Source organism: Oncorhynchus masou, chromosome 24, assembly GCF_036934945.1.
Source record: "Oncorhynchus masou masou isolate Uvic2021 chromosome 24, UVic_Omas_1.1, whole genome shotgun sequence".
NCBI lineage: Eukaryota > Metazoa > Chordata > Actinopteri > Salmoniformes > Salmonidae > Oncorhynchus > Oncorhynchus masou.
Genome location: NC_088235.1, coordinates 88,489,999 through 88,510,640, shown reverse-complemented (window position 1 = coordinate 88,510,640; position 20,642 = coordinate 88,489,999). Strand labels below are relative to the sequence as shown.

General features: G+C 43.8%; 4 protein-coding genes across 8 annotated transcripts in view; 2 read left to right on the top strand and 2 right to left on the bottom strand.

Moving 5' to 3' along the window:
* Positions 1–350: 350 nt before the first annotated feature.
* On the bottom strand, positions 351–2,737 carry mmachc (metabolism of cobalamin associated C). The gene is made up of 5 exons (XM_064933218.1): positions 2,633–2,737; positions 2,056–2,256; positions 1,602–1,754; positions 1,252–1,428; positions 351–1,011 (listed from the first exon to the last, which is right to left on the bottom strand). The coding sequence occupies exons 1-5, from the start codon at positions 2,720–2,722 to the stop codon at positions 859–861; spliced, it is 774 nt and encodes a 257-aa protein (XP_064789290.1). The 5' UTR covers positions 2,723–2,737; the 3' UTR covers positions 351–858.
* Positions 2,738–2,866: 129 nt separating this feature from the next.
* Positions 2,867–7,626, top strand: LOC135512948 (uncharacterized). The gene is made up of 12 exons (XM_064935489.1): positions 2,867–2,891; positions 3,751–3,832; positions 4,034–4,076; positions 4,191–4,354; positions 4,468–4,549; positions 4,672–4,870; positions 5,007–5,080; positions 5,229–5,305; positions 5,421–5,521; positions 5,653–5,741; positions 5,853–5,999; positions 6,646–7,626. The coding sequence occupies exons 2-12, from the start codon at positions 3,767–3,769 to the stop codon at positions 6,810–6,812; spliced, it is 1,209 nt and encodes a 402-aa protein (XP_064791561.1). The 5' UTR covers positions 2,867–2,891; positions 3,751–3,766; the 3' UTR covers positions 6,813–7,626.
* Positions 7,627–7,721: 95 nt separating this feature from the next.
* Positions 7,722–18,207, bottom strand: LOC135512947 (mucin-2-like). Of its 2 annotated transcripts, none has more exons than XM_064935487.1 (5): positions 17,709–18,207; positions 12,541–12,864; positions 11,093–11,638; positions 10,180–10,346; positions 7,722–9,972 (listed from the first exon to the last, which is right to left on the bottom strand). In XM_064935487.1, exons 1-5 carry the CDS (start codon positions 17,770–17,772, stop codon positions 9,928–9,930), a joined length of 1,146 nt encoding a protein of 381 aa, XP_064791559.1. In that variant the 5' UTR covers positions 17,773–18,207; the 3' UTR covers positions 7,722–9,927. The 2 variants fall into 2 exon arrangements, with proteins under 2 accessions (XP_064791559.1, XP_064791560.1); XM_064935488.1 differs by having other exon boundaries at positions 10,180–10,343.
* A 902-nt stretch (positions 18,208–19,109) lies between these two features.
* ipo13b (importin 13b) overlaps positions 19,110–20,642 on the top strand; it is a 52,518-nt gene continuing 50,985 nt past the window's right edge. For 2 of the 4 annotated variants that reach the window (XM_064935483.1, XM_064935486.1), the window contains exons 1-2: positions 19,110–19,254; positions 19,481–19,619. In XM_064935483.1, the coding sequence (XP_064791555.1) occupies positions 19,232–19,254; positions 19,481–19,619 (162 nt within the window). In that variant the 5' untranslated portion in view covers positions 19,110–19,231. Of the gene's footprint in view, positions 19,620–20,642 lie in introns of all 4 variants that reach the window. The other 2 variants (XM_064935484.1, XM_064935485.1) reach the window with 2 other exon arrangements.

Below are 20,642 nucleotides of genomic sequence, written 5' to 3'. Positions count from 1 at the left end.
ATCTGATCATTTATTACTCCAGTGTTAATCTGCTAAATTATAATTATTCACTCCTATGGCCTATCTCCTATTTATTGCCTACCTCCTCATGCCTTTTGCACACAATGTATATAGATTATTTTTTATCTACTATGTTATTGACTTGTTTATTGTTTTCTCCATGTGTAACTCTGTTGTTGTCTGTTCACACTGCTATGCTTTATCTTGGCCAGGTCGCAGTTGCAAATGAGAACTTGTTCCTAACTAGCCTACCTGGTTAAATAAAGGTGAAAGAAATAAAAAAAATAAAAAAATCATAACCCTAATCCTCAGGACTTTTGCATCAACAGCATGAGTAACTGACTAAAAGCTCAAGCAGAATGAGCATTATTTATTCAATTGATACATGTGTCATTCCAACAATTATTTTTTTAAATAAAAATAATAGATAGCAGTAGTCTCTTGAGCAAAAGCTCACTAAATTTACAGTACAACTGTTCAACGTGGATCATTTCACAGTACAACTGAAAAATTATCAAAACAATAACAAATGTTTGTGCATTTATTAAGTCCTTTACCACATTTAAACATACTATTGTTGCTTTTCCATGAAAGATCTCTTTTCACTCTACCATCTAACACTAAATATTATAGTAGCCTCATAGGCCAATAGGCAGATAAAGTACAAAAGGTAGATAAAGTACAATAGATCTCACAGTGGAACACTGTCTGTGAATACAGAAAGACCACAGTACCAATGAGCATGTAGGGATTGCATGTCCAAAATGGCCTCAAACCACACCAGACGTTCCCTTAGAGTCAGTTACTTCAGAGCCAGCCAAGTCTAACTGTAACGTCTCCTCTCACTGTTATCATCTGTCAGTTCTCCTGTGTGTTGTCCTCTTCTCCCCCGGTCAGGTAGCCCCAGTCTGTGAGCAAGTTTAGTCGCTGGGCTGGGGGGGTGGAGAAGTATTCTCTCTGTTTCACGGAGTAGGTTTGGACTGGGGGGACGATATCTCTGTAACTCCAGTCCTGGCAACACAGATTATATATTCTCTATATCCTCTTTAAATGAATCATACATAATTATATTTATTAATATGCATCATTTGCACCCATTATTGATGTAGACAGTATATAGTTTCATACCTACCTGCCATGCTATCCTTATTGTTGATCTATACTTATTAATCCAGTATATTGTAGCAGGGCTATCTGCCAACCATATTATTGATCAATACTTATTACTATAGTATATAGTGTAAATCCTACCTGCCATCTGAGGTTAAAGTCCTCAAGTAGCTGTATCCTATCCTCCCTGGTAGGAACACAGTCTGGAGGAGCTGTCTGCTGCAGCTCCGAACCCACCTCAGACCCAACAAACACTAACATAGCTCTGATAGCAAACCAGCCCCCCAGACGCGGGTGTATACACACACCAAACATCTTCTGTAGAGGTGAGAAGAGGAAGGGATGGGGGAGAGGAAGACAAAGAGGTAGTATAAAGTTTTATAAGTAATACAAATGACTGGCCATCTGTGAACCAAAGAACATACAGCACCCGATTTATCAATTTATTAGTAAATTAATGACTGAATAACCCCTTTGGACCTGTCACTCACCTTCTCCCCCCAGGGGTGGTCAGGTATGTCAGAGCGTTGGTAGTAGTACACAGCTCCCGCCACATGGGCAGCGCTCTGGGCCAGGAACTTGGGCTTCCTGCTGGGCAGCATCTCATAGTCATAACTCACATCTACCTTCACACCTGGAAAACACTACAGGAGGGAGAGAAAGATGGGGGGAGGTAGAGAGGGGAGAGAGTGATGTGAAGTGTGGCCCAAGGGTGTGTGTATTAATTAAGTAATGAAATCTGTTTAATAACAACCAAACAGAAGCAAACAGAGTAAACGGAATGAAACGGGGAGGGACGACCTACCTGAATTTTTGTCAATACAAACTATTTTTGTTGCAAAACACTTTCCTTTCCTGTTTCAAAACGTTTTTCAACATCACTCCATCAACACCCCAGGTGTTAATGCAGTGAGTGATGCACTGGTTGCCCCCCCCCCCACCCACCTCAGAGACTGTGTTGTTGATGCAGTGTTTGACACACTGGTCTATGGGGTCTGCAGACACCCCCTTCCAGCCCCTGCTCTCCATGAAGGGAAGGAAGGCCTGTTCAAACATGGCTGGAGTGCTGAGCACTACCGCTCCCAGGGTGTCATCAGGGTAGGACAGATGGAGAGAGGGGGGCAGGACTACATTGTACCAGCCAATCTGGGAACACATGCACAACAAAGAATAAAAATGTGGGTAAGTTTTGTAGCGATTGAGGGGGAACAGCCAGGAAGGGACAGGTTTCAACAACCCTGTCGTTATTGGACAGATATACCATCACCTGTGCCATAAGTCCCAAACCTGTTGGCAGACTACAGTCCAGTATGGTCAGCTTTTATCATTTTCATATGAACAAGGCATGGCTGAGAAAGCGTGTACGAACTTTGAATTGGAGCTTGTCAACTTGACTAGTTTAACAATTTTGTTTGACGACACGTTCACTGACACTGACAATATTTAAAAAAGGGCCACGTTTAAAGTTTGACGCAAATTCTTTTAACAAATAGCTCGAATGGAACAGCGGCCATAACGTTACCTTCAGTGGATAAACTTCAAACCCCAACTTTGACAGATTATTACTCAAAGCTTTTCTCACATCTTCCACATTGACCGTGGGCAGCGCCATCACTGAATGTTTAAATGTGTTGGGTTGTGGGAAATAGTGTTCTCTATCACGTGACTCTCTTACTTCCGCGTTGTAAGCATTTAATCTATCAACTACAATACCCAGAACCCATTAGGGCAACGTATAATACGCAATCACGTTGTCGAGGATTTAAAAGTGTAACAGGACAGTACGTAAGTAGATAGCTAATAATGTACATTTCTGCTCAATGTTTTAATAATGTATATTATGTTCTGTAATGTTAACCAACCTTTGAATTGTTTCATCCATCGCTGAAATATCGACCTTCAGCCAGCTTTCTGTTCATGCACTGATTGATTTGTGAATTTGAGTATTTGGTGCCAGGGGTAAATCAACAGTAATATGCGAACGTCGCCATCGTGTTCAATGTATAAACAAATCACTAGGGTGAATGTTAGCTAGCCAGTCAACCATTCATTGCAAACAATGCGTCGGACTGTCAAAATCGAACGCAACGGTAGCAACAACACAAAGGCAAGCCCAAAACAAAAGCCACCTGCAACAGTACTTAGCTAGCGACAGTTAGCTGTGTTAACTCATCTGTCAATGAAGTGTGATTGATTTGTGTTAGCCACCTCATCATTCAGCAACCAACCAACTCGTCTAGAGTTACAGCATCACACGTTAGTTATAAAACACTGGCCAATGCAATGGCTAATCTCATGCGCGTACCATATCCATTTCATTTATTTGTTTATCATTTTGCTTGTTTTTAAAAATTGTTTTTACAGTACTACTGATTGATTACCTCATTGTATTGAAAGAGCAATAAAGGCATTTCACTGTACTTGTGTACAATAAAACTTAACTTGTTGAGATGGAAAGTTGACAGTGGAGATGTGGGCAGAAGAACACATGAATGAATACTGGATTATGTAGGGATTTAGAGGGACAGTTTGAGCAGAGCATGGACAAGATACCCTGCAGGTAGAGGGCAAGTGCTTTAACTTTTGTGCCATAAATACTCAGACATCAGTCTTGGCACCCTTGTCCTATTGTTTGAGTAGAGCAGCCCTGACTGAGATGAACTGGGACAACCAGCTGAGCTCCATCCTCTCAGCAGCTGATGGCAGTGTTGCCAAGATGAGGGTGAGTAGCCAGAAGATGGCACTATAACATAATTATGCATACGTGGCAGTGCATTACCAAGGGCTTCATCAGAAGAGTTGACTGCTGATTCTTAGCAGTTAGCTAGATTCTAGTTTTACAGTATATGATAGAAACATTGAAGTTCATAAATACCCTATGTACTTTCCCCACTGTGTGTTGACGGGGTTCATGTTTCCCCAGGAGAGACTGGCCACGCCAGGGAATTATCCAAAAGGAAGAGAAGGTGAGGGGAGATCTCTGTGGTCTTTAAGATGGCTGACTGTGACACACTTTCTCTGTTGGTGATTCCCCCTCTTTTTCTGCTCCTTCTTATCCTCTCTGTCTCTCGCTAACTCAGTAGATCTCTATCCAGTCAGGGAGGTGGCTAGTGTCTCAAATTTGGAGCTCCCTCGTCTCCCCCCTCTCCCCAAGTCCTCCATCTCTCTCCTCCCCCCTCCCTCCTCCGCTGTGCAGTGGGCAGACCTGGCAGCCGTCCAATCACAACTGCAAATCCAGAGCCAGGTCCGTGTGTTCATGTATAACTATCATTTTTATTTCATAAAAGGTGCCTAAATAGCCCTACATTTTAGCTAATTTCTTCTTCCTCCTACTCTTTTTGTTCTAATGGTTGCCAGGCCATAGAGTCTCTGACCCAAAGTCTTCATGACATGGACAGAGAGAGACACTCTCAGCAGAGCCACATACAGGCACTACAAGGTACATACACCTATTGTTATCACACAACACTAACATTTACTGCTCAATATACCAATCCTGATTGGTTGAGTGATTGATTTGTTGATCGAATATTGTAGATGTGTTATTCTTCTATCTCTCAGACGAGGTTCGCAGACTGCGAGAGCAGGCGACGGAGAGAGAGCGGGAACAAGAAAGGGATGGAGAGAGGAGAGGGTCAGGGATGACTAGTCCAGAAGTGGAGAGAAGGATTGACCAGTGGAGGAGAGATGTGGGCCGTGAGCTCAGCACTCTGAGAAGGCACATCACCAGAGCCACATCACAAGGCAACTTGGAGGAGAGGTGAGGGGGCAGGGTTTTACTCACCTGTGAGGTTCAGGTGATCATTATTGTATGTGTAGCCCTACACCAAATCAACCATTAGCCCTTAGTATGGACCATACCAGTTTGGTGAAAGCTGATTGTTGTCCTTTTATAGTTTCTGCTCTAAGCTGCGAAGGGAGGAGTTGGATCATTTGAGGAGAGAGGTGGACACACTCAAAACCCAGCTCAGTGAGTCTCACATACACAGTCTTGTTCTCAGTTTTTTTCTGCAGGACTACACATGTCTTAGACTCAGAGCTGTTGAGAGGGCAAGCACAGTCTCGCTTACTCCTTTTCTTTCATCGTATGTGTGTTTGTATTTGTGTGTGTGTGACAGGGAGGCAGGAGGAGGACATGTTTCTTCAGCAGTCGGAGGCCAGAGAGACGAGGAGGCAGTATGAACACAGCTGCAAGGTATTAATGAATGAAGGAATTAAATTAATGATTGAATAATTAAAGAAGGTAATTTGAGTGACTTGTTTTCTCTATGTCTCCCGACCTCTAACCTCTATACTTTGCCTTTCCCCAGACACTAGAGGAACTAACAGACAGCTACAGAAACCACAGCTTTGACCTGGCCAAGACTGTTTCTCAATACACACACACAGAGCAGGAGGTCCGCCAGATCAGGTGTGTGTGTGTGTGTGTGTGTGTGTGTGTGTGTGTGTGTGTGTGTGTGTGTGTGTGTGTGTGTGTGTGTGTGTGTGTGTGTGTGTGTGTGTGCGCGCGCGTGCGTGTAATGCTATCACTGTGTCCTGCAGGATAACTGTATCGGAGCTGAAGGACGAGATCAGGAGTCTGATTCTCCGGGAGAGACATCACACACCTACTGTTACACTACACACAGCAGGTAAGAGACACACACACCTACTGTTACACTACACACAGCAGGTAAGAGACACACACACATCTACTCACCTGAGTAGTATAACCCTGTTTGTCTATTAACCCCCCCCTCCAGTTCCAGCATTAGCTGCCTTCTCCCGCTGTAAAGATGCCAGGGGTCAAAAGGCGGAGCCAGACTCAGACTCTGACGACTTCAGTCCCACCCCCAGTCTGGCTGAGGTCAGCTCTGATGACCTGTCCTGGCTGGATGACCGAGACACAGGTATACTCACACACTCACACTTTGCCCCTGTCAGTGAGGAGCAGAATGAGTCCCATTATGGGTCCAGTTTGTTTCAGAGGAACAGAAAGTGTTGTAACCCTCTCCCATACACACCACACATGTACATTTGGACTGTAGATCTAACCGTTTCAGTGACTCATCACAACATGTCTGACTCACCAAGGAACAGGAGGCTGGCTTAACAGTGTACCTGTGTCTGCATGCATGCCTACCTGATTTGTGTGTTCGCACCATAGATCTAGCACAAAGGAAGAGTGAACTCTTGTAGTTTTTGGATGTGGATTCATGTAAGACACACACCAGTGACCTCCATTGAACGTGTGTTATGTGACTGACTGACTAACTCTGCCTGCCTGAGGAGAGGACCGAGAATCCCTCATTTCCTCTCCATCCATGTCTGCTGGTCAGCAGTTTGAGAAACGTGTGTGTGTTTGGATGGGATCCTAAACACTTCCTGTAGTGTGTGTGTGGCATCATCTAATCTAATTATTCTGTCCGCATGTGCCTCAATTGCTCTGGGAAACATTTAGAGGTCTGATCCCAATCTCTCTTACGGGAACACTACTGCTAAAACCCTTGGGACTAGTACACATACACACACGTTGACGGTTCTTCTCTCTTTCAGCTCCTCCTCTAGCAGTACCTCGGGTACATCAGAGCTCCCATTCTGCAGGAAATGACCTCAGAGGACCAGGAAGTGGCCTGGATGATGATGATGATCTTGATGATGATGATGGAAACCTGGAGTTGGGGTCAGACAGCCCCCCCGACCTCAGCCTCAATGACCTTTGAGGGGCTTCGTCATGCCAGTGTTCTAGAATGCTATGAGTTCTTTCTTTGAGAAGTTTTTGGGCACGAACCTCAAACCCTGACTAAAGAGGATGATGAAAAGGCTGAACTCTGCTTGAGAAAAAGAAAGCACCATATTTTAAAAACTCCTATGTGAGTATGCTCTGTCAGTGGTTTTTGGGAAAAGGTGTACAATAGTGTTTTGTATTACACTCCATGTGATTGTCTTAATGAATTACATCTGGGGAAAGCTTTGATTTCACTGACGATATACAACTTGATGATCACTGGTGTTTTTGAGTCTAAGACCATTAGTAAAACATATGGTGGACTGATGTTTACTTTTACTATCTAAGGCTGATGCAAATCAGTGAGGTGCTGTCTCTTATTTGGTACTGTATTTGTATCTATTTACTGTAACGTATTGAGATGCAGCCCAGGCCTCTCTTCACCCTCGCCTTTGGACCACAGACAAGTCCTGCTGTGTAACATGAGTCGGTCTGTTTAATATTTCAGCAGTTAGAGACTGTCTAGCCAGATAACCCCTCCCCACAAAGGGGAATGGCCCATGGAGCAAGGGACCACAAATGGGCTGGGGAGAGGGGGTTAATGGAGGGGGCAATGGGGAAGTGGTGGGAGGGGCTTTGGCCATAGTGATGACAAGTTTTAATGTGGATGATTCAGGGCTTTCACACACAGCCAAGTACTAGACCGCTGCTTGTTTAAATGTTACATTGACTCACTGTACGGCCTGTAAAACAAATGTGATGATTTTGGGCTTCTGCAATAAAATTCTGGATAAAGAGCTGTAATAAAATAGTTCATTTGTTGTAGTTATTTTTGTTAGTGTGTGTGTGTGTGCGTCAGCCATCTCAGCCCAACAACCAAGCTCTGTAATGAGAAAGGAATGAGAATGGTTTCATATCTTTAATCAAAAAACATCATCACTCCAGAATCGACGTCAAACAGTAAAACATATCAACCTTATAATACAACCAGTTAACTTTTTGGCACTTCATATAAGGGACTACTAATACATGGGTGCAAATGAACTACCATTCCACTCCACATGGAGTCAAATAGAGCCACTCTGTTTCAACTCTGACTTGATGCAGAACTGGCAAGACAACAAACGTCAGCGGAGTCTGCAACAAACTAATCTGGTAGCCCAAGCAGGAACACTAAAGCCTAGATTAAATCTGGACCGTGGAAGATCTACACTACAGCGTGATTGAAATTGAAAGGCAATGGTTCCGCATTCATGGAGAATCTGGGGTCCAGACTCACGGGAAACGCAACCTACGTCGGCTCCATTGGAAATGACCTTTACATATCAATCGCGCTATAACGCGTATCTTCAGCAGTCTGGATTTAATCTCGCCCTAAATTAGCTAACTTTGACAAATATTCAGAAATAGACATAACTATTGCTTTTTTAATTTGTTTAAAAATGTAAAGTTTGAAGTCAATTATCCCATATCGTTTGATTTCAAGTCTACCTTTCTTTATGAAGTTGGAATGTAAAGTTAATTCAGAATATTATGAAATTTAGCTGGCTAACTCTTTGATCCTGCTTTGTGCCATACCCCCTTATCTGTGCCATATATACTGTCTCCAATACAGGCCTATGGCTCCAACTCAAGTCTCCCCAATAGAGGTTGGGGTAGGGAAGGAGGGAGGGGGTGTTCTTTTCTCCTGTGTGTCTAACACACGCAGACTAACACAGAGACTGCATTCCCCTCACATCAATGGAGCATTATGCTCATTAAGTCACAAAAGCCTTACATTAAAGAGTTTCTCTCTCTGACCTCGTGCTATACATTTACAATGTCTGTGTTCATGAAGTAGTTTATCAGAGTCCACTTCCCTTGAGACAGTTAATGGACTGCATGCTAATGGTAGCGGCTAGCACTGACTGACTTGGGCAACAAGTTACCCTCATGTCAAGTAGCTACATGATTAAACCAATGAATGAATTGTATTGAAAGACAACTGGCCAAATTCAGTTGGAAACACTGCTGCTGAATCTGCCCAAGGCTCTTCCTTACTAAGACATGTTAGAACATAGGTCTGGGCCTGGCTGTGAGAACTACAGTAACAGACAAACCAGCCTTAAGAGTTCACAACATGTGCTTTGAAATGTAGAATTCGAACAGGCATGGAATGTATTGAGCCGCCATTGAGGATGGTTTTCTCTGTATTGTACTCTGTAAATAGCTCTAGTGGGGTGGAAGAGTCCATTCAGGCTTTATATAAAGATAAATGTACTAAAAATACTCAGAGAGACAACCTCCCCCTTACAAGTGTGACTGACCAGGTTTGAACCCAGGTTGTCTGCAGGCCACAAGGCTGTGTTAGCCCAATGAACTAACACCACCAGAGACTCCCAATAGAGAAACAAAATGAACAATAACAAGCAGGATCTTTAGAGGAACTAGTTTCCATGGAAACGCTCAACTTAAATACCCCCAAACCACACCCCCCCACACGCACGTGCATGCTCGCTCAACCATGCACAGACACGCACGCACACACAGACACACAGACACACATACATGTCCTCTGTAACGTAAAGTGCAACCATACTGTACAACACTATATAGCCAGGCACAAGTAGCCTCTAACTAGTGATGAAAGAGAGGAACCCTCGTTACCGAACACTCAACCAAAACACAGCTGACAGAGTGCACGCTTGAATATAGAAGGTAGAATGTAGAAGTGGGAATGCTGCTGATGGAACTTCAGATCCACATAGACCAGGAAAAGAGCTGGTCACACTCACACAGAAACCCCCTGTTGCTCACAGAGACACAAAGGTGGTGAGGGAACGCCAGGGATGCATCTCAATGGTCTAAAATGGCGCCTCCCTCTCCTCATCTCCAGCATCTGCACTGATTTGAAAACACAGGGTCGATAAAAGCAATATGGAGGATGCCTATCAGCAACTTGCTTTCACCAGTCCACGTCTCATGTCAGTGCGGATAAAATAAAGGATATGAGGACAGGGGACAAGGAGAGAAGGCCAGGTTGGACTATAGAGACGCAGCCCCAGTTCAGAGGGAGAAGGTTTGTGGGGGTCTGGCTGTTCCATCAGGTCAGACTGTGTCCTCCATCATCATCAGTAGCTGTACATGGACAGGGGAGTATCCTCCATCATATCATCCTAAACAGGGGAAAACACAACAGGATGTAAATGGTGAGCGCTGGTCAAGATGACAGGTGGTGAGTGAAGTAAACGCTAATGCTAACAATGGCTACTTAGTGTAATAGCTCACAAAAGAAGACTGACGCTTAAGCAAGTCTTCAGGTCTCATTAATGTTAAGCGTTATACTGTCTCTTCACCTAACCACTTGTGTTCTACTGTCTCACCATAGGCAGGTCCTGGAGCCTGCGGAACTCAGGCCGCTGATCCCGTCGTCGCAGTTTGATGAAGAGGAGCAGGGTGATGATGGCTGCAGTGACGATGAAGACGGACACTAGTCCAGCTAGGAGAGGGTCCAGGGCAGGTCCACCACTATGGAACACTGGTTCCCCTGCTCGGGTGAGGGGAACATATTATACTATATATACATATATACCACAGGAGGTTGGTGGCAACTTAATTGGGGAGAACGGACTTGTGGTAATGGCTGTAGTGGAATTAGTGGAATGGTATCCAAAACATCCAACACATGGTTTCCATGTGTTTGATACCATTCCATTTGCTCCGTTCCAGCCATTATTATGAGCCGTCCTCCCCTCAGCAGCCTCCTGTGATATATAACATAATATATTAAAATATTAAATATATCATATTATAAAATATAAACACAAGCTATTAACAGGATGGACTAAGAGAATAAGAGAATAAGACAGACTTGATTGTAGGGTAGTGACAGAGAGAGCGAGCAAGCCCGGGGCTTTCTGGGCATAGGACTAAACTGACGCACCCAGCATTGAACTGGCATCCCAACAAAAGCTATGCTGTTCTTTGTTTCCCTGCACAAGTCTGCCCCACCCCACACACACACACTCCCTCCTAAACATCTAAGGGTACTATCAGCACCACCACCCCACAATCATCTCTCTGTCTGGCAAGTGACAGAGCCAGTCATGGGACTGACGACTGGACCGTTTAGGTTTAGTGTGTGTGGTTTTATTAGACCGGGGTTGGATGTCTCCCCCATATTATACGCCAGAGAGATCATAGTATATAATATTGTGGTTGCTGCTTTCTGATAACAAATACCAAAACAACAACATAACACACACACACGCATACACAACGAATCCATCTACTCACCATCCACTACATTGAGCTGAGAGGGGATGTCGGCATGCGTTTTAGCCTGGGATGGAGGGCTGCTGGCTGGGGTGGAAGCCGGGAGAGGGGTGATGCTGGATGTCTGGGTCTGGGGCTCAGACGTAGGTAGAGCTGGGGGAGAGGTGGTGGTAGTGGTGCTGGGAAAGGGACTGAGGGGCTGTTTAGGCTGGATAGGGTTAGAGGTATCTGGGTCAGGGCTGGGGGTTGAGCTGGGCTGGGAGGGAGCGGAGGTGTTAGTTGGGTGGGTCTCAGGCCTAGTAGGGGCTGGGGAAGCGGTGGTGGTGATGGGTGAGTGAGTTTTGGAGGGATGAGGGGCATGGCTGGATGGAGTGGTGGAGTGGACAGGTGTGTGTGTTGGGATGGTGGAAGGTTTGTGAACGAGGACTGTGGTGGTGTGTGTGTGTGTAGGGTCAGTGTGGTTGTCAGAGGGAGCATCAGAGGGCTGTGCGGTTTCTTCAGTGAGGTTCTCCGGGCCAGGGGTCTTCTCAGGGATGGGAGTGGGGGCAGGGACCCCCACACTGGTGGCTAGAAGAGAGAAGAAGAAAGGTTTTTAAGTGAAATTCAATACAAAGAAAAGAAGGACCCATTAATGTATCAAGTTTACAAATCGTTTTATCAATTAGACAAGCAATTGATAGGTGAAAAGTCACAGTCAATATCTGCATAAAAAAACATTCAACAAGAAAAAACACAGTTGCACGCACACAAACACACTCGAATTAGCAGTGTATCTTCTAAATCCCAGCCAGAGGACACAGAGGAGAGACAAGCAGCAGTGTTGTGATGAGATAATATATACCTATAAAACCTCCCAGAGGATACAGATACAGAGTGGGTGAGGTGCAGGTGGTGGGGGTGTATGTTTGCAATGAGCCAATGTGTGTGTGTGTGTGTGTGTCAGGCTCCAAACTTTCTCACCTTTCTGTGCGAAATCACACTGCATTTAATCACAGCGCATCTCTCCTCCTCCTCCTCTTCCACCCCCCTCTAGTTCTACACTCTGCCCTCTTCCTGTATGCCTAACAACTTGCTGTTAATTCTCTGTTAATTCTCTCATGATCTTGTTTTTTTCCCTTAAGTTCTCCCTCTTCTGTCTCTCTTTGTGCTCTAGTTAGTAAACCCAACAGTATCCTCCTTTTAAGGACCATGTTCTGTCTTCTAGTGTGTGTGTGTGTGTGTGTCATCACAGCCCAGTCACAGCTCTCCACTCTGCTTGTGCTGTGTCTGACTATGTCGTGGCTTCTAAGTACCCCTGATCAAAGGTGACATGGCTCTAAATAGACTGAGAACAAGCTGAACCATTTATCTTAAACAAATGATATGTTTAAATGTCAAATTTGAAATGGTATTTTATTAAATAATAAAATAGTCCTCCGAACCAATACAATTCCATTCATTCTATTTTTTATCTTATACAGTACATTTACCTGGGACCTCTTTTACCACTACGACTGCTGTGTCGTTGCTACTGCTACTGCTGCTGTTGCTACTGCTGCTGTTGTTGTTGGAGAGCCCTCCATCCGTGAGGTTGCTGGCTGGCTTTGGGGAGTCTGTGCTGGGGAGGGACAGAGAGCCTGACGGAGAGGGAGAACCTCCAGGGAGGGGTGCCTGAACAGCCCCGGACATACCTCGAGTCAGAGGTGCGTCTGAGGGAGAGGGAGAACCTCCAGGGAGGGGTGCCTGAACAGCCCCGGACATACCTCGAGTCAGAGGTGCGTCTGAGGGAGAGGAGTTCACACCAGGGTCCTGGCCTGGAAAAGAGAGACAATCAGGGTGACATTTTGACATTCAGTTAATATGAGTGTGTTGCTGAAGCAGTGCCCAATAAGGAATGATGTAAGGAAAGTCATCAAATAGTATTTTCATGATCTCTGAAATAAGCCAATCTGTGAATGATGCAGTCCTTGTTTTCCAGAAGAATGACATATCTATTAGATCCCTTCAGGACCAGTTAGGATCATTTCTTCCGACTCCTCCTGAGAAGGGGAGGCTGCTCTATTTTTAAAGAAGTGTAGACAGAGAGGATAGATGGTCTACTGGAATAGATGGTGAGGCAGAATACAGATGTAACATGTATTATTCAACTCTGGTCTATGTCTGCTAAAGAGGAGACATTGGGGACATGCCGAGAATTGGATTCCTTTTACATTTTAAAGGACTGCCGTCACGTAAAATATGCATATTCAAACACCACTATCTGTAACTGTCTGTTGCACTGACATTTGCAGTTAAACAACACGATTCCTATGCAATTAAGGAAAGCTTGATCCAAAGTGAGCTGACATTTGGAACCCAAACAATAGCCAACCAGTAACACTCAATAACCAAATTAAGAAGATGAGCATCAGATGAGATACTTAGATTCACTAATCTCTCTTGTTCGTGTTCAATCTCTCTTGCCCTGCCTAAACAATCTCTAGTTTCAACAGGCTCACCGTAGTAATCAGGTAGGTTTTGTCACTGTCAGCATTGGTACCATAAAACATTGTAGTTGTTTTTTGCATGGTGACCCACCAGATGAAAAACCCGAGGTCTGTAACCACACGTTAGTGTTGAACCGTTAGGGAACATTAGTTCCAAAAGAACTGCAGAATCGTGCTGATGTAAATGGGACATTTTTAGCTTTGAGTCATGTCTGTTGTCATGCTGTATACACGGTTCAACAGTTTTATTGCAGCCAGAAAGGTCACATGTGCTATCTGTCTGTCTCTCTTCTCCTCTGGCTATCCTTCCCTCTTCCTCATTTCCATCTATCTATTCCTCTCCTCCTTTCCTTCTCACACTCCTCCTCCTCTCCTCTCCCCCCTCTATCTGATAAAGTCCAGACTACCAGTCTAATGCCATTACAAGCCAGTGACACAGTGACGTGGCGCCTCTTATTCCCCTCTCCATCACTCACACAGCTCAACACACACAAACAAACACACAGTGACGTGCACACAACATGCTGACGGCAAGAAAGCCCATGCATTTACACACAAACTTCTGGCATAGCTATAAAAGACCATGCACACACACAAACGTACACATACCAGTGTGTGAAAAGTGAGTGGGTGTACAATACTGGCCCTGTTCCCCTGCCTCATCTCTGTTAGGGCTGCTCAGGTCAAGCTGTGGGGGGAGGCTGTGTGTTGTGTCTGGGGAGCTATGAAGGGAACCACTGTTTGCCATAGAGAAACACTTTCCCCTTTTCATGCGTTACAGGGTCACACACTCAGGGCGATACAGCATGTACCTGGGGAAATAACTTGACCTTTACATCTGAAAGAACAGCCAACCATTTCTCTGCTAGCAGATTTGCAGTTTTCCTTTCAGCACTGGGTGTGTATCTGTGTGAGAAGCTATGTGGCTGTTTTCTAGACCCATATTTAGGCTATACACATTTTTATTTTATTTATCTGTTATTTTACCAGGTAAGTTGACTGAGAACACATTCTCATTTGCAGCAACGACCTGGGGAATAGTTACAGGGGATGAATGAGCCAATTGTAAACTAGGGATTATTAGGTGGCCGTGATGGTTTGAGGGCCAGATTGGGAATTTAGCCAGGACACCAGGGTTAACACCCCTACTCTTACGATAAGTGCCATGGGATCTTTAATGACCTCAGAGAGTCAGGACACCCGTTTAACATCCCACCCAAAAGACAGCACCCTACACAGGGCAGTGTCCCCAATCACTGCCCTGGGAAATTGGGATATTTTTTTCAACCAGAGGAAAGAGTACCTCCTACCGGCCCTCCAACACTACTTCTAGCAGCATCTGGTCTCCCATCCAGGAACTGACCAGGACCAACCCTGCTTAGCTTCAGAAACAAGCCAGCAGTGGTATGCAGGGTGGTATGCTGCTGGCTTAAAGCTATGGACAATCAGTATAACAAGAATATGACAATGCTGCTCACTGAAATAGGCCACTTATTTACAAACACACAATCCTCCTAAGACCCTGTATAAAAAATAAACATCTGAAAAATCTGTATATACTCAGATTAAAAATGTAAATGTCAGAGTTCACATGGAATATAGCAAAGGAAACATTGTGTTCAACAGTGGCCTTTTCAGAAATCCTTATTCAGGTTTAGTTTTTTCCCTGGTTTGGCCTCTGTGTAGCCTCTCCTCTCCCCCCTTTTCTCTATTTCTCCTCTCCTCAATCCTCGTCACCTCCTCTCCTCTCCTACAATTGAATCTAACCAAGCTTGGTAGAAAAATGTCAGTTGACTACATGACTATAGACTAGAAGATGACTGGATGTCACTTTAGTTGACAGCATATACAGCCAACTCCAGGCTTTGACATTCAACTGACTGAGTTTCCACACTCATTTATGAGCAGCAGCAAATGCCATCCTGTGACTCTATGCTATTTCCAAGTTCATTTTAATTCCAGCTTGAAGACCTTGTGGCAGCATCGTGCTGCAATTAATAAAACATTTTCAAATGTCAACCTGTGTTTCCCTGTCCTTACTTAGCTACTGAAGACTATACACTCTGCTAAGTAGAATTGAGAGTCAGAAAGAGAGAGACAGAGAGAGAGAGGGGTGCGAAAATAGAGAGAGAGAATGTGAGATGGCAAAAAGAAGGATGGAGGGGTCAGAAAGGGAGAGAGAGATGGGAGGGAGAGGAGAAAGGCAGAGTTGTAAGAGAAATGGAGTGTGTGTGAGGAGCTGAGATCAGGTAGAAATATGGAGGAGGAGGAGCTAATACTGCAGCAATAAGTGCTCTGTACTTTTTTTAAACACTAAGGCCTGTGCTGTCTCTGTATTAGATAAGCAATATGCGACTTTAGTTTTGGGCTGGCTTCATTGCTGTCAAGAAAAGGGAGACAAAAGGGAGAGACAGAGGGAGCTGGCCAGAACACAGCTAAGAGTGTGGCAGGCACATAAATGTTTGTTCTGAACTATAAATAACTGTGATTGTTCCAAAGCCTACTCAGCCCCTCCTACTGAGTGCACGCACGCACACACACGCACACACACACACACACACACACACACACACACACACACACACACACACACACACACACACACACACACACACACACACACACACACACACACACACACACACACACACACACACACACACACACGGAGTATGTATATTGGATACACAAAATTGTAGAAATCGTTGGTACAATAGGATAGAGTGCTTGACCTGCAACCTTAGACCACAGTTCGAGTTGTGGTCAGGCACTGATTTGGGCCTAAATTTGCGATTTTTTTGGTTGGAAAGTGTGCTAGACATCTAGGAGCCGTGGCAGACACACAGGGCATCTGTAAGAACCTTAAGTTCTAGGAACTAGGTCTTGGAACTTGGTAGGAACACACCCAGTCTGCCTGCATCCTCCCTCTGTGGTTTGAGGAAACAAATATACTTGTGTGCATCTCAAGAGACGAGACAAGTGTCCTGGGGTACACCCAGGGGCCGTGGTTACTCATTTTAGTTCCAGCCCAGCACTAACACCTGTTTGCCTTTGATTAGTTGAATCAGGTGTGTTACTGCTGGGCTGGAACAAAAATGTGCAACGCTGTGGGCCCTCCTTGTAGGAAAGGTTTGAGGAACACTGGTCTAAGGCAGCATCCTTTCCCTTTTCATCTGCACCATAGAGAGAACAACCGTTACATTATCTATAATGTGCACAAAGATATAACACCCACACCATGGAACCAGGGTCCAACCCTACAACCCCCATGCTTGTCCTCAGAAGATGACCCTGTATGTGTGTGTGTGTGTGTGTGTGTGTGTGTGTGTGTGTGTGTGTGTGTGTGTGTGTGTGTGTGTGTGTGTGTGTGTGTGTGTGTGTGTGTATGCAAGATAAAGAGACCCTAGACTGATTACAGTGAAACAGACAGTCATTATTCTGAACAATAAAAACTGATCAATAGAAATATCTAAAAACAGCTAATTGTGTGTAAGAACTACTGTATATGCTGAACTGTTTGTGAATGAAATCTCTGTTTATTGTAGCACACCAACAAGACGACTTTTAGTGGCTGGTATTGCTCAGTAACTGATTCAGAGGGAGTTACAATTATCATGGTAGGCCTACCACTTGTTAACAGTGTCATAACCTAGGCATAGACTGTCTGCATCTCTCACACACACCTACTTCTTTACTATGACTGTGAAATGTTAACTAATAATGTGAGAGACAGAGCAGACCATCAAATTAAACACAGAGAACAAATATAGGATCCGCAGAGGTTTGAGAAAGAGAGAGAGAGACCAAAGAATGACATGATGAAAATGTAAAGGTGGATTTGAAATGGCAATTTAGTATTTACCTCAAGAGGTAAGCAGTAGCAGGGATGACAGGAAGATAGAGGGAAGAGGAAAAATAAATTGACTGAAATAACTGCTAGAGGCATTACTGTATTATAAACCTACAGACACAATGACTTCGACCTACAGCAAATAAATCACATGGGCTTTTTGCTTATTCAAACAGGCCACAACTTATCCATCATGCGCACGATTAAAAAAACTAAAAGGGATCTGATTGCCAGGACTACAATGCATTATGTGCGTATTTAGTCTAACAACCCCTGAAACTGCGAAAGAAAACATAGAAGTGCGAATCCCAGAGCTTCTTACCTTCTACAATCGAACCCAAGCTGAGGATCAGAGCGCACAGAGCGACGAGTATTTTGGTTTCCATCGCTCTCTCCTGTGATATAACAGTAACTATTAGAACACGGATGCCGTCTCGTCCTCTTCGCAGAGGTCTATTGTAGTTCGTTCTCTGTGGCCTCCCAACTGTAAATAACTGTTAGCGCGTCGGCCCTGTGGAGAGCAGGAGTGAGCTACTATAGCTTGCTTGACGAGTCTCCGAAGTGCACGAATACAAAGTATTCTCCTAAGCGAATACAAAGTGCCACGTGTTTAGCGCAGTTATAGTTGGGTCTCCTTCCGTGCTGACTCGCGAGTTCTAGCCACTGTTCCTCAGCAGTCTGACGAACACACAACGTAAAGAGATCCAAGCCAAATAGACTGATTTTCCTATTAGCCTTTGGTCAGAAAGAAGAGTGTCATCGCTGAAACCATCACTACCAGTGACACAAGTGCCAATAGAAGGGGCGTGATGGAGAGAGGGGAGGGAGTTGAACCAGGAAGGGGCACAGAGACGCCCTGAAATTACAACTCATACAGCAAATGTATCACACAGTCTGTGACAGAGATAGAGGACATGATTTTCTCTATAAAGGATGCACCCCTCGTATGGTACAGAGGAGAAAATAGGCAGAGGCATCTATGTTCTACATAATGTTCTAGGAAAATAAGCCCAATATACAAAACTTTGTTTTACTAATTTTTTAGGAACATTTACATTTGTTGGCTCTCTGGAAAGATTTTTAAAAATTTGGTGTGTCTCTTTCAGCTGACAAGAAATATAGTCATATTGAAAAATACTATCTAAAAAAATATTAAATTGATCAACTAAATTGCATTTCCCACCAAGGAAATTGAAGACTACTGTCCTGTCATCAACTGACATAACTGGCTATGACATAACAGGGCGTTTTACTGTCATAAAAATGTATGCAATGTTTTCAAACAGCCACCAAGAGTCCCTGTTGCACAGTAAACCAATCTACAAAGCGACGAGAATCCATAGACTTACCCCTCTCGTCTTGCCACATGCAAGCAACGTCAGATAGAGTGAATTTCTGTCACCTTTTCATCAACATTTAGGTAGTCTATCTCGCCTATGTACTGTTAGGAAGTAAATGCAAAACATCCATGATGTTGAATACCTTAAGAGTCAAATATATGGCTCTGCATAGGGCTATGCAAATGTATATCACTACTATAGACTTTAAAATTCAAGACTGGAACATACGTAAAACATATACCATGAAAGATTTTCATACAATTTTAATGCATCATAATTTGTCTTTATAAAACGATCACTGCTTTGAAAGCAGGGCCGTGGCAGAGGGAAAGATAAGTGGCGTAATAGCTTATCATTGGCTGTGGGGACAGTGACGTTGCAGAGGCTGAAGTCGGTAGCTGGGAGCTGGCAGTATCTGCATTATTTCTACCGTCGTAGCAAAGGCAGGGGTAATATACTGGATATTTAGCCAGTAACAAGTAACAGACATTTCTAATGCCAACGCATGTTTGGATATGAATTAAAAAGGTAGGTTTAACTAGCTCCGTAGGTTGTCTTTACAGACACAGACTCAAGAGAGTAACAAGATGCTTTGCTAGCTAGCTTGTCCCCAGACATACAGAATAATCGGGGCCCACAGAGGCCGGTCAGCTAACAAGGTTTAGCTTCAGAAGCTAAAATTATTTCGCTAACACAGAAGAGCCAGTCATCCAAATCGTGGTTACAGACATTTGACTAGTGCCGCGTTCTGTAGCTATCCAGACAGCAAGCAAGCTAAAGAAGCGGCTCCGTCTTTTATTGACAGACAGACCGGTTGGGCTAACATGGAGACGTCGGGGAGAATAACAACCACGCCAGATGCCCACGACTTCACAGTGGAAAACGTGGAAAAGGTAAGAATCTTCATCTATGGACAAATTCACCAATCAAACAAGTATAATCAAAATATCAGATGTGTGTAGACACGTGTTTTTCAATAATGTATTTTTAATGGGGTAGTTATAATGGTAGGGGTATAGCTTTCCACATATACAGTATCATGACATGAGTTTATCAGCTAACCGTGGTGTAACAAACAAGTTGTTTTTTGTCTTTGCACTGAATGAGACCAGCTAGTCTTTGCAGTTGAAACGTCAACAATAGCAAGTCTTTATTCTGTCCCCTTGCCTGTGTATTCCCCTCACCCTTGGTGGAAAAGACAGTTACTCAAGTAAAAGTGAAAGTCACTCAAGTCAAATAGTACTTGAGTAAAAGTATTTGTTTCTAAATATACTTAAGTATCAAAAGTAAATGTATAAATAATTTCAAATTCCTTATATTAAGCAAAGCAGACGGCACCATTTTCTTGTTTTTAAAATGTTCATATAGCCAACACTCAGACATCATTACAAAAGATGCATTGGTGTTTAATGAGTCTGCCAGATCAGAGGCATTTAAGGATGTGTTTTCTTGAAAAGTGCTGAATTGGACCATTTTCCTGTCCTGCTAAGTAATCAAAATGTAATGAGTACTTTTGGGGTCAGGTAAAGTACATTAGTTTCTTTAGGAATGTAGTGAAGTCAAAGTTGTCAAAAATATAAATAGTAGGGTAAAGTACAGATACCCTCCAAAACTATTTAAGTGGTACTTTAAAGTATTTTTACTTAAGTACTTTACACCAATGCCCCTGACTAATCTAAACAAATAGCTATGACTGGAGGGCTGGTCTCTCTGTATAATTGACTCAGGGTGATACATCTGTCCTCCTCTCACCCTGTCTGTGTGATGCACTACATCATCCAAACTACTCTGGTGAAGGTTGTTGTGACTGAATGTAGGCTAGAAGAAAAGGGAAGGGTAGAGTGGAGTGCATTGTGTATACAGTGCAGAATATCAAACAAAAAGTAGAACTAAGTACTATTTGGCTATGTCGAGGT

What these genes read in the sequence shown, in the direction of transcription:
- mmachc (XM_064933218.1), bottom strand. Translation starts at nt 2,722, where the DNA reads ATGGCGCTGCCCACGGTCAATGTGGAAGATGTGAGAAAAGCTTTGAGT. An exon ending in TTGAAGTTTATCCACTGAAG is followed by an intron (nt 2,257 to 2,632) that starts GTAACGTTATGG and finishes ATGTGTTCCCAG; the next exon opens with ATTGGCTGGTACAATGTAGT. An exon ending in ACTTTAACCTCAGATGGCAG is followed by an intron (nt 1,012 to 1,251) that starts GTAGGATTTACA and finishes CTGTGTTGCCAG; the next exon opens with GACTGGAGTTACAGAGATAT.
- LOC135512948 (XM_064935489.1), top strand. Translation starts at nt 3,767, where the DNA reads ATGAACTGGGACAACCAGCTGAGCTCCATCCTCTCAGCAGCTGATGGC. An exon ending in AACTGCAAATCCAGAGCCAG is followed by an intron (nt 4,355 to 4,467) that starts GTCCGTGTGTTC and finishes AATGGTTGCCAG; the next exon opens with GCCATAGAGTCTCTGACCCA. An exon ending in CAGGAGGTCCGCCAGATCAG is followed by an intron (nt 5,522 to 5,652) that starts GTGTGTGTGTGT and finishes TGTGTCCTGCAG; the next exon opens with GATAACTGTATCGGAGCTGA.
- LOC135512947 (XM_064935487.1), bottom strand. Translation starts at nt 17,772, where the DNA reads ATGGAAACCAAAATACTCGTCGCTCTGTGCGCTCTGATCCTCAGCTTG. An exon ending in CTTGGGTTCGATTGTAGAAG is followed by an intron (nt 12,865 to 17,708) that starts GTAAGAAGCTCT and finishes TCTCTTTTCCAG; the next exon opens with GCCAGGACCCTGGTGTGAAC. An exon ending in TCAGCTCAATGTAGTGGATG is followed by an intron (nt 10,347 to 11,092) that starts GTGAGTAGATGG and finishes CCCTCACCCGAG; the next exon opens with CAGGGGAACCAGTGTTCCAT.